Raw genomic sequence first — 12068 nt, forward strand, 5'->3', positions numbered from 1 at the left:
AAAATAGCTGCTCTATCCTATGACTGAGCCCCTCCCCCCACCACCCCAACCGAGGTTGGGCTGCCTCATCACATAGGTATGCAGGCTGGAGCTCAGTTTTTAAAACAAAGGGTTTTCCCCTCTGGATGGGGTTGGTGCTTTCCCTGGCCAAAGGAATGCACACAGCCCTGCTTCTCCCAGCATGAGGGGGAAGTCAGGAAGAACTGCAGGAGCTGCTGGCTGCTGCAGCTCAGAATTCACAGCATGCTGTTAAGGCTGTTAAAGGAACATCATTCTGATCCCACAGCAGGCTGGAAGGTAGAGTAATGATACCATTAGCCAATGAGCAGACCAGTAAATGGGGCACCTTGAACATTTCTGTCTAGAGCAGGGAGGAGCTTAGAAAACATCAAGTGAGTGGGGCTTAGAGTAGGCTATTCTGGAAGGTTTTGAGAGCAGAGGGAAGCAGGTCTTGGAGTCTGGGTAAGAAAGTGGGAAATTGATTAGCACACAGAACTCCAAGCCAGACCTCAAAGAGGTACTTCCCAGGCCCTCTGAGCCTGTCCAGCGCCAGAGGATGGAGAATGTCCAGGCTGGCATCCGGTATAGACGGCTATCCGTGGGGTCCTGGGAGTGCCGCTTGCAGTCTTCACCTTGTCAGTGCCTGAAGCACATCATCTTAGGGCTTGAGGGGAGTGGCGCAAACCACACTCCTAACTCAGTTCCATTCCCTGTAGTCATCTCCCTAAACTCCCAAGTTCCCCAACAATTGAGCTGGTCTCCAGTTAACTGGAGTTGCGCAGTGGAACCCGACCACTGTGACTTGGGCTGTCCCCTTTCTTCAGCCCTCACTTCCATCTACAGATTCCCCACAGCTTGGGAAGGGCCCAGGCAAGCCTCCTGAGACTGAGACCCCTGCTCTGTAAGACCACAGCAGGCCTGCAGGCGGATTGCTGGACTGAGGCCGGAGACCTTCAGGCCAGTTACTTCTCTGAGGGGGTCCTGGTCTCCTCTGTCAAAAACAAGAGGGTAAGAACAGAGGATTCCCAGACCTCACCCCCGCTAGAGTAGGAGCCAAAGCACTTCCCTCTGAGAACAGCGGGGAGACCCCAGGGTCTGAGGAGAGGAAGAAGGACTGGTGAATCTCCACGGGGCAGGAGGCTTTCCTTTCTCCAGTCCAGTCCCCTCCCAAAGCTCCAGACCCCAGCTTTTCAGTGTGGGCCTCCCCTGACGCTGGGAAAGATTTAGAGCAAAAGGAGAAGGGGGCAGCAGAGGATTAGATGGTTGGATAGAATCACCAACTCAAAGGACATGAATTTGAGCTAACTCTGGGAGACAGTGGAGGACAGAGGAACCTGGCATGCTGCAGTCTGTGGGCTTGCAGAGTCAGACATGACTTAGCAACTGAGCAACAGCTCCTCTCAAATCCACTTTAAAGATGTCTAGTTCAGTCCTTTACAGAAATATGTGGGATCTCACCCCTCCAGTCATGTGATGTTTCAGACCTCTACTTTCTCATCCTCTTTAAATCTATTTGACAGATTTTGGATTTTGCTTTTAAAAAGTGGCCTCCAAGAACAAAATGCTTCTGTAAACAGGACAACCCTCGCTCCCAAGCTCCATGGGTATAATATGCCCAAACCCTTGTTATTTGAAGATCTTTGTATACAAATAATTCCTTAATGATTCAGCATTTCAGGACTAGATGGCTTTAAAGATTATCCAAAAGATGACATTCCACTGCTTCCCAACAGGTGCTCGGATGGTCAGATTTTCTGTCTGTGGCACGTTCCAGTTGTCACAGGGTGAGGACAGGTGGGGAGGATTGACAAGGCGGGAGCTTTTAGTTAAGGAATTCCACTGTTAGCCAGCTGATACTTCCTGTGACAAATGGACATTTTTTTCCTGACAGGTGTTCTGGCCTACAAAGCAGGCATACCCTAGAATCAGCTTAGGAATAATTGCCTTCTCTTAGAAAAGCAGGACAGCACTAAGAAAAGCAGGGGACTCTGCTTTCTAGTTTTAGATGGTTGGGATTTTTTCTTCCTGTACAAGCTCACAAGAGGCTGGTTAGAAAATGAGCTTTTAGAGAAGGTCCACTTCTCCTCCTCACTTCTCCACAACATAAACTGAGGGTAAGGGACATCACCAGCTCGGAGAACCCCGCCTGGTCTCTGAAACCTTTGATGCCTACAGTAACACACTGTTAAAAAGGAAATAAGCGGTTACTGGACAAAGGAACACCTACGCCTGCAAGGACAAAATGGGTATGTGTATATATGCGAGTCAAGAAACCCTTGGGTTCAGACAAGACTATCAAATAGCTGGGTATTTAGCAAATTAACATTGAGCCTTTCGCCTGCACTATAGAATACATGTTAGACAAAACTTACGGCACAGCAGGACAGAGACCCTGTCCAAACACGTTGCTCCTCAGCACAAGCTGAGACGGTGAACGCAGTGGCAAATGCAGTGACAGCTTCTGCCTTCCCCTTCATCCTGCTCCTGAGGTGAGTCTAAGAAGCTTAGGTTCACAAAAGGGATCTAAGCAAGAAACGCTGTGTCTCCCGCATCTACCCACACTTATCTGACCTTCGCCCCAGGTTCTAGGAGCGGATTTCTGGAGAGGCTGGGTTAAGAACAACTATCAGTTCTGGTTTCTCACATCCCTTTCAAAGGAAGACGGCCCCAGGTAGCTCGGCTTCTTCCTCAGTCAGTGCTGGCGCTGGGGGCAGAGCCACAGGGGGCAGCTGTCCAGCCACAGGAAGGAATCACGGCAACGCCTGTGTGATGGGCCGAGCCCTCCCCCCACTCTGCAGAAACAGCAGCACAGGGATATTTCAGGCTCGCTCTGTGTCAGGCTCCTGACGTGCACTATATGTAGCTGCAAATCCCAATCAATCTCAACATTTCTTAACTGCTGGAACGCCTTTCTCAACACTGTAATTTACCCTCAGAAGAATTGGGAGCACACACCCTCGCCTCCCCAATGCCACGTTCTACTAACTGCCACCCCCTCCCACACCCCACCAACCTACCTACGTAGAGAAGGAAGGAACCCTCCCCTAGAGGCCGCAACAGAAGGCCATAGTACATAAGCCACTGACAAGAACTTTTATTTCTTCTTAATGACATTAAACACAACTGCTACAGGGGAAAAACATGATACACAGGAGGCACCAAACTTCAGTTTCATAATTGATCCTGACAACAACCGAAGTAAACTGGGGTCGAATTAGATGCAAAACTACAGGTTATTTCAGGCTCTTTTAGTTACAAGTGAACTATGTAAACAGCACAAGTCTACTCTGCACTGTTAAGACCCCTGTGGTGAGAATGTCATCACAGATGAAGAAAGCTTGGTAGGCAGTTCAGTGCACAGAGCCCTTACTCAAATAAAACAATATGGCAAGAATTCTACACGAAAATTAGATTTAAGAGGCCAACACCAAATATGAGATACGTAGCGTTTAAAAACAAATTCAAACGCCAGATTCTAAGCACTACCATCTTTAAGGCGAACATGCCTGATAATGAGTTTTCTTTGGCTTTGTTTTTCTTCTTAAAGAATACCATGTTAACCGCTAGGGAACAGTTCTCTCCTCCCCCAGTCCAAGAGATTTAATTAAGCTGCTAAAGCTTTGGAAAAATAGAATTATTTGAGCAAAGAGGAAATGTGATTGTCACATTTTCAAGATAACCCATCACTCATTAGATTTGGCAAAGGCGATGCTCCCGTGACATGTCAGTCTTAGACCTTCCTGCACCAGGGAGGCAAGAGCGTGAGACTTCAGACTTCTGCCCAAGCCAACGGCCAGCCCTTTACTCCCTGGTGATCGGTGGGCAATAAGACACTACAAGGCTAGATATTCCAGCAATACTTAGTTCTAACTATGCTATAGTTTCAAAGTTGGATGTTCGTCTGTCCCACTCCATCAAGCTGATTTACGCAAACTTGGAGAAGTGACTGACGTTGTAAATGCCAACTGAAATAACAGATTTTGACTCTTGCCTTTGAACAGAACTTCTCCTTTGCATTTTGGCCCCAGACTCGCAACCAAATTTCCAAGAAAAGAGACTCCTTGACTGGACAGAAATGGTAAACACTTAGGGACATCCATCTAAATTTACTGATAACAATGACTAAGTTTCTCCCAAGTCAGTTTCTAAAGCAGAGTAGGATGTTTATGTTAGATTACTTGCAGACAAAGATGGGGCTGATGGAGCAACAAAACCTGACAGGCAGCGAGCCCAGTATCACAGGCTGTGCCATAGCAACTAGGTACAACCTTCACAGAGAGTGAACAAGAGCACAGATGCCAAACTGCAAAATCTCCCAAGAGATGTCTAGAGCTGTCTGTAAAGAGAATAACAAACTCCAAAGACATTAAGGTAGCTGCACAAAGCTCGTCAACTTAGCTTAGAGTACTATTCCTTAAGATCAGGTAATGCTTTGTGCACCGGCTTCATCAAAACTATTTTAAATCCACTTTAGTAGTTTTGTAAAACTGTACATCCTCTGACCAAGTGAGGAGGTGGTAACATCTGGATCAAAAGGCACCTCTTATTAACTAATAACGGAGACAAAGGACAGCTTCCCAAAGTCTCTTCCATAGGATGGAGGCTCACTAACTCGCCAACTCATACTCAAAGCTGGGTTCAGCAGATGAGACTGAAGACCAACTGACACCTCTCAATAGCACTGCCTTCTGGCCTGTCCTAGAGTCAAGACTCTGGGTGGGCAGCTCTTCAGTAAAGAGTGCAATGAGGCTGTTCTTAAGAGGCATCTCTATGTCAAACAGGATACAGGAATATGCCAGAGCCCTAAGATCACTGGGGAAACAAGGAAGGAAGGAAAATCCTTGAAGAAAGACAGAGAAGGCAATCAGTCACAATACCACAAATCAAAAGAGGTTGTTAGTCACCAGTCTTCTGTTAAGAGTTAAGCTATCTAAGACTTAGAAACACTACTGTGCAAAATAAATTTAATGAAGAATGGAAAAAAAAAAAAAGCCAAAAAAGGCAGCTAGTAGGTACAAAAAGAAGAGAAGATTTACACTTTTAATTTGTCCTTTCAACTACTTCAGATGTCCTGGATTACCAACTTTAAAATACTGACAGGTATTCAGAGATTCAAATAAAAAAAGTAGAAGGGTTGTTAAAAGTGACTTGTATCCATTTATAAGTCATCAGCAATAATTAAAACTGGTTTGCAGCCTGATAAAGAACCTCTTCCTTCAAGAGATTAAAGAATGATTTCTTTTGGGCACCAGAAGTAGACTTCACCTCTGCACAGAGGTGGCTCTTTGCTTGAGCCGGGATGTTCTGACTTAATGCTGGCTTTCAGGAGGCAGCCACCTTTAATTTAAATTAAAACTATGCCAACTCAACACTGCTTAAATGCACACACACACAAAAACAAAGGACCTTATACAAAAAATTTCAAGTCAGCAATATGCATTTCCAAAAGGTGACAAGTTCTTTAAATAAAAATATTGTGAAAAATAAAATTCGAAATCTACAAAGCATGGAACAGCAGAAGATGAGATGCTGCTCTGGACAGGACCCTGGGTAGGGCCCTTCACTGCTGATGGGAGGAGACAAATGGACCGTATGGGAAATCTGGTAGACGCTGGAACCGATGGTGGCTTCGCTTATTCCGGTCAACCCACTGGGTCAGACTGTATCTTTGCAGAGATTTCTGTCGGAACCGGGCGTAGTTTCTATCAGGAAAGGGGGAAAATAAAAAGAGGACAGATGAGGGTTTCAGCTGGAATGGCTATTTATACACAAAAAAACGCCAAGATAACTATTTAAAGAATATTGTTATTTTAGAAAATTGGATATTCATATTTTGATTCTCACAATTTTAGAAATTTGTATTATCTTCCTGATATGAAAGTCATTCTGTAAGCATTTCCCTTCAATTTCCAAAGCCACCTAATTCCCATATAAGTATTATGGTAACATGGTCCACATACATGAATGTTCTAAGAAAAACCAGTGTGTAGTATATAGTAATGTTTAAGTGGGAAAAAACCATTTCTTTCCTCGGGAAACATTCAAGACAGGATTTATACTTTGTTGCTTGCATCAGATCCGTACCTCCAACAGGACCTCACTGTCTGACACAGCTCAAGGTTGCTCAGGACACAGCAGTTAAAATTAGAATAAAATTCCCAGAGAAGGTAAGGCATCACATGAGTATCACATTGTAAGTTAGGAGACTGAACAGACTCAAAGACTGAGAGCCTCCTTTAGTCTTATACTGGGCTAGGGCTTGGAGCAGGACCCTCTGAGTTAATTTCATCCCATTCTCAACTCAGCTGTTCCTAATAAACACCTGGGGAGCTTTTTATTTTTTTCTTTTTCAAGATACAGATTCTTGGCCCCTCTCTCCACCTTTAGACTTAATAACTTAAGAGTCCCTGGACATCTGTATTTCTAGGTATCTCCATAGGTAATTTTGTGGAAGAGCCAAAGTTGAAAGTAATTTTAGCAGCACTTAGCATTTATCTAGCCCTATATGCAAATACTTGCTGAATTCTTTAAACATGTCACCTCATTTAATCCTAATGACAATCCTACCAGCAAAGTTACTCCAATTTAAACTCCTTGTACAGATTTAGGAAACTGAGCCTCAGATAAAGTAACTTCCCCAAGGTTATATAGTTGAGTAAGTAGAAGGGCCTAGATTTGAATTCACATCTGACTGCATAATTTAATAACTATTACACAACACTGCTGTTCTAAGAACCGCTGTCATTTTGGTTACTATAGAGGAAATGCTGAGTGTAAAGGCCCGGATGTGGGAGCACATCTGATATACTTGGAAAATAGCGGGGAAGCCAGTGTGACCAGAGCAGACTTGAGCAAAGTGAACAGTAGAGGAGAGGGCATTGATGAGCTAACCAAGCCAGGTTAGACCATGCATATAGGCACTTGCAGGGGATCATGGAGATGGGAAGCCACTGGAAAATTCTGAGCAAAGAGAATCTGACTTATGCTTATGGCCGACAATCTCTTTGGCTGCTCAAGTTGAGAACAGTACACAGGCAAAGGCAGAAGTAGGAAGATCATTTAGGAGACTTGCAACAACCCAAGTGAAAATGATTGAGAAATGGTCAAGTTCTGGATAATATACATAAGAGCTTATAGGATCTGCTGATGCACAGACTATGGAGTAAGGACTTACAGGTGACTCCAAGGTTTCTGAGTAATTGGATCAAGTAACCGAATAGAATTGTAAAACAACAATGCATCAAGAAACCAGAAGATTTCAAGACTAGAAAGACCCTTTGAGGTCAATTAGTCTAATATCTTATTTTACTGTTGATAGGACCAGAGAAATGAAGTAATTGGATCACAATCATGTAGCTAGTTAAAAAGTGAAAAGCTAGGATCAAATCCCAAGTTTCCTGAATTGTAGTCCAATTCTTATTCCATTATACTATCTCACTTCTTTTCTACCTCTGTAGTTAAACAACAATTACAGCCCCATGCCCTACCACAATTCTCCCGCAGCAAAATTCTACCCTTTTCTTGCTTCTTCTAAATACCCACTTACCGCCTGGTGAGGTCTGAAGGGTGCTGCCATTTCTGGTTGTGCATGTGATGAACTTGATCCATCAAGGCACACAGCTCCCCCAAGGTACCTGTGACACAGAGAGATCAGTGGTGAGGAAGCAGCTCAGGGAACTACCATGTCAGCCTAGGTCAAAATATGTGCTTTTAGGAAAAGAGAAAATAGGCACTGGTTCTAAAACTATTTATGATTATCACAAGCACAAAAACTACAAGCCAGAGAGGAAACCTTGCTCTTGGATGATATGAAGATGAAGCAGCAATAATGACAGCCACCATTCGTTCATTCAACATTTATTAGCTCCTATAATATGTGAGAATCTTTACTGGGCCCCAGAATATGGTGCAGATGAGACACTGGACCTATCCAATGATGTTTATACAGGAGACAGGCAATTCCAAAGCTGTGCTAAGTGTAGTGTCAGGAGGAATACGTGATGCTATATGAACACAAAGACTGGAGAATGGGGGTTTAAAAAAGTCCCGTCCAGGGGAAGTAAATTATAAGCAGGGATCTAAAGGATGTATAGAAGTTAATGAGGTAAAGGGGTGGGAGGTAGGAGTAGCCAATAGAAATAGCTAATATAAAGGCCCAGAGACACAAGACAGTGAAACATTCAAGAAACAAGAGAAGTTGAGAATAGAAGGTGGGTGGGGGCTTTCTGCTTAACAAGAAAAATCACTGGAGGCAATTTCTCAAACACCTAGGATCCAGGCAAGGTCCTAGGCACTTTAGATATTATCTTACTAATTCTGAAAAAATACCTTGAATGGAGATAGATTTTATTAACATCATTTGAGAGATGGGAAACCGTGGCTCAGGGAGGTGAACCTGCCTTAAATGATTATTAAACTGGACTCAAAACCGGCTCCTGTTAGGTTCTATGCTTTTGTCACTTTGATAACACTTATTTTGCACTTAAGGGCTAAGACTTAGGCTGAAGCTCACAAAAGCAAAACTTATGGTTAGAATAAAATAATTCCCCTTGACCAGTGGCTCTCAAATTTTAACACGCATCAAAATCAGCTGCAAATATAAAGCAGGTGCTGGGCCCCACCCCTAGCTTCTGTAGGTTTGGAGTGTGACAGGAGAATTTGCTTTTCTAACAAAGGCCCAAGTGATGTGCTGCTGCTGGTCTGGATATCACACTTTGAGAACCACTGTCCTAGACAGTGGAAACCTTTCTTCCAGCGGCTTTACATATTTCTCATTACCTTTCCTACTCTGCTCTCAGAAACCAAGAGCTGTCCAACTAGGCTACAGATCATCTTTTCAAGTTCTGGTGAAAGATATTTACTCAACTTTTACAACCCATTTAATTTATTTGAAGCCTCAAAAAGCCCAACTCTGTAGAAAAAGTATATACTTTGGAATTACGCATACTTGAGTTAAAATTCCAATCCAGCCACTAACTAGCTCGGTGACCCTGGGCAAATCATTTCACTTACCTATGAAATGTGGACAGTAGTAATATTTTGCTTGAAGTTGAATATTAGAGATATAGTACATAAAAGATCTAGCATACTTCCTGGCACACAGGCAGTGTGCAGTAAGTGGTAGCTATTATCATTATGTTACAGCCTCAGGACTGTTAGTTTGCAAAGACTCTTCCTATGATAGTCAATCACCTATTTACATGGAAAAATGCCTATTATATGCATCAGTCTACATATAAACTATGACGTTTTACAACACTCAGCTGAAATTCTCTAACCATAATGAGACGATACTTTTCAGAAAAATTTAAGATTCATTACATTAAAAATTTCTATGCGGTTTAAAAAAGCACAACCAAGGGAAAAAGAAGGTAACTGACAAGATGAAAAGTATACTTGAAATGTATTTGTAAGGGTTTACTGTCCTTATTCTATAAAGATCAGTCTCCTCATGAAACAAACAAAAGAGATCAAGAACATGAATAGGTAATTCACGAATGTAATATAGTAATCAAGGTTGTTGTTCAGCTGCTAAATCATGTCCAATGCTTTGTGACCCAGTGAACTGCAGCACACCAGGCTTCCCTGTCCTTCACTATCCCAGAGCTTGCTCAAACTCATCCATGAGTAGATGATGCCATCCAACCATGTCCTTCTCCTCATGCCCTCAGTCTCTCCCAACATCAGGGTCTTTTTCAATCAATAAACACAACAAAAAGATGTTCAATTTCATTAATATAAAAATAAAACATATTAATCTCACTTCTTGAGAAGGAAATACAAATCAGAAATGAGTTTTCCCTTTAAGAGAGAGGTAGCTTTTGATTAGAAAATCCTTGGCCAATTTGATTTGTTAAGCTAAAATCAAAGTTTTCTATTCAAATTGCCTTTCCTTTATCATACTTTCACATCATTAGTGGTCCCCTTCTTCTACCCCCCACAAAAAGAACATTTCAATGTTCTTTGGCGAGGAAATCAGGTTTGTAAGAATTTCAAGATACATTTTTTTCTGACAAAGCATCATCAAGGAGGGCTGGCAAGATATGAAAAGTCTAGTGTCCAATCTCAAAATGGAACATGATAATCTTCAAACCATGTCCTTCAGCTCACTCAACTCTTCCACCTAGACTCAACTGTCCTGATGATGGAGACTAAAGATACACCATAAACCTCCAACAAAGAAACTCATTCACTTTAAGAAAAGAAAATGGCTGATTGATTAGGCCCAAGTATTCCAAGTATTCAACTGCTAGCATTTACCATGTATCAGGCAGTATTCTATGTGCTTTACATATATTAGCTCATTTATTCCTTACAACAATCTTATAAGGTATTTCCTCCAATTTACAAATGAAGAAACTGAGGCACAGAGAGGAAATTCAAACAGCTAGTTACAGAGTCCGAATTCCAACAAAATAATACCATCACAGGGTTGAGTTTCCTTAAACATTTTCTAGGACTGACATTTCACTGTGGGGATTAGAAAACAAGAATCATATATTGCAAAGTGTCTTGTATATCCAGTTGGTACCTAACACAGCACTGAATAAACAAAGGCCCAAAAATTAGCTTATGCATCAAGAAATGTTAATTTTCATTAGCACTATGAACTTATTGATGTACCAGGGTAAGCTTTATTATTAGTAAGACAATGATCTATAGATACTGGGAACTAATATTTTTCAAGTATGTATTATGTACCAAGCACTCGGCTAACTGCTTTGCATTGTTGCTGTTGTTCAGTCACTCAGTCATGTCCGACTTCGCAACTCCATGGACTACAGCACACCAAGATTCCCTGTCCTTCATCATCTATCGGAGCTTGCTCAAACTCATGTCCAACGAGTCGGTGTATATATCCTATCATTTAATCCCAACACCTACATGAGGCAAATTACATAATCTCCATTTTATTCATGAATAAACTGAAACTTAGAAAAGATACTCATCTGTGTGTGCATGCTAAGTTGCTTTGTTTGTGCCTGACTCTTTGCATCCCTATAGACTGTAGCCTGCCAGGCTCCTCTGTCCATGGGATTCTCCAGGCAAGAATACTGGAGTGTGTTGCCATTTCCTACTCCAGGAGATCTTCCCAACCCAGGGATTGAACCTCTATCTCCTCCAGCTCCTGTGTTGCAGGTGGATTCTTTCCTGTTGAGCCACTGGGGAAGCCTGATACTCAACTATCATCAAGTAAATGGGAAAGCCAGGATTCAAACCCATATGGAGCTATTAATCCAAAAACCTTATTTCAGCTCATAGCTTCAGTCTCTTCTTCCTACAAATTTAGAGATGCTAACAAGAATGGAAACACTTTACTTTTCTCTTCTCTTCATAGTTTTTAACAGATGGGCTTTCTTGGACCAATAATCAGGACCACGGTTTTATTTTAAGTCGTGGCTAAAAGGTGGTGAAGACCGTCCTTTGTTTTGTGGCTAAGAATGAAATTCATCTAAGAATGAAATTAGGAGGAAAAAACCTCAACATTTCAAACATGGGATCAGCAGTTCACTGAAACCTTAATCTATAAATATGCAGCTGACTGATTTGAGGGAAAATCCAGTCTAGTAATTATCCTTAATAGGTTAAAAGTAAATCAATTATTGTAATATAATTGATAATGTTGAATGCTTGCTATGCCAATGGCCCTTCTGACAGGTTTTACACATCACCATACTTTGTACCATGTGACCAAGAACAAAGACTCTCTCTGCTGGCTAATGATCTAAGAGCTGGCCTAGCACCAGCAGATCATTAAGTGAATCAATCAGATACTCTCCCTTGGAAGGTGAACAAGAGCCTAAATAATAATAAGACAGAGAACAGCACACACAGGCAGGGCTCTAGGACAGGATGGACACTTGAGATAGCTAGTAAAGAGCAGCAGAAGCACTAGTTATGGAGACAGATTAGAAGGATCAGGATCAATAACTCAGCAGGGAAAACCTATTATATAGGAAACAAAAGGCACTTGTTTTGAAGGGGCCTGGCTCTATGGCTGATTCTTCTTTAGTATGAGACAGAGCTACATTGTTGAGCCTCTAATCTTCTTCTTTTCCTATAAATCC

General features: G+C 42.2%; 1 protein-coding gene across 12 annotated transcripts in view; it reads right to left on the bottom strand.

Moving 5' to 3' along the window:
- Positions 1-3079: 3079 nt before the first annotated feature.
- Positions 3080-12068, bottom strand: part of S100PBP (S100P binding protein) — a 34093-nt gene continuing 25104 nt past the window's right edge. For 11 of the 12 annotated variants that reach the window (XM_061388958.1, XM_061388941.1, XM_061388916.1 and 8 more), the window contains 2 exons: positions 7547-7634; positions 3080-5702 (listed from right to left, as the gene is read on the bottom strand). In XM_061388958.1, the coding sequence (XP_061244942.1) occupies positions 5561-5702; positions 7547-7634 (230 nt within the window). In that variant the 3' untranslated portion in view covers positions 3080-5560. Of the gene's footprint in view, positions 5703-7546; positions 7635-12068 lie in introns of those variants that run through there. The other variant, XM_061389002.1, reaches the window with a different exon arrangement.

This window comes from Bos javanicus, chromosome 2 (genome assembly GCF_032452875.1).
Source record: "Bos javanicus breed banteng chromosome 2, ARS-OSU_banteng_1.0, whole genome shotgun sequence".
Classification (NCBI taxonomy): Eukaryota; Metazoa; Chordata; class Mammalia; order Artiodactyla; family Bovidae; genus Bos; species Bos javanicus.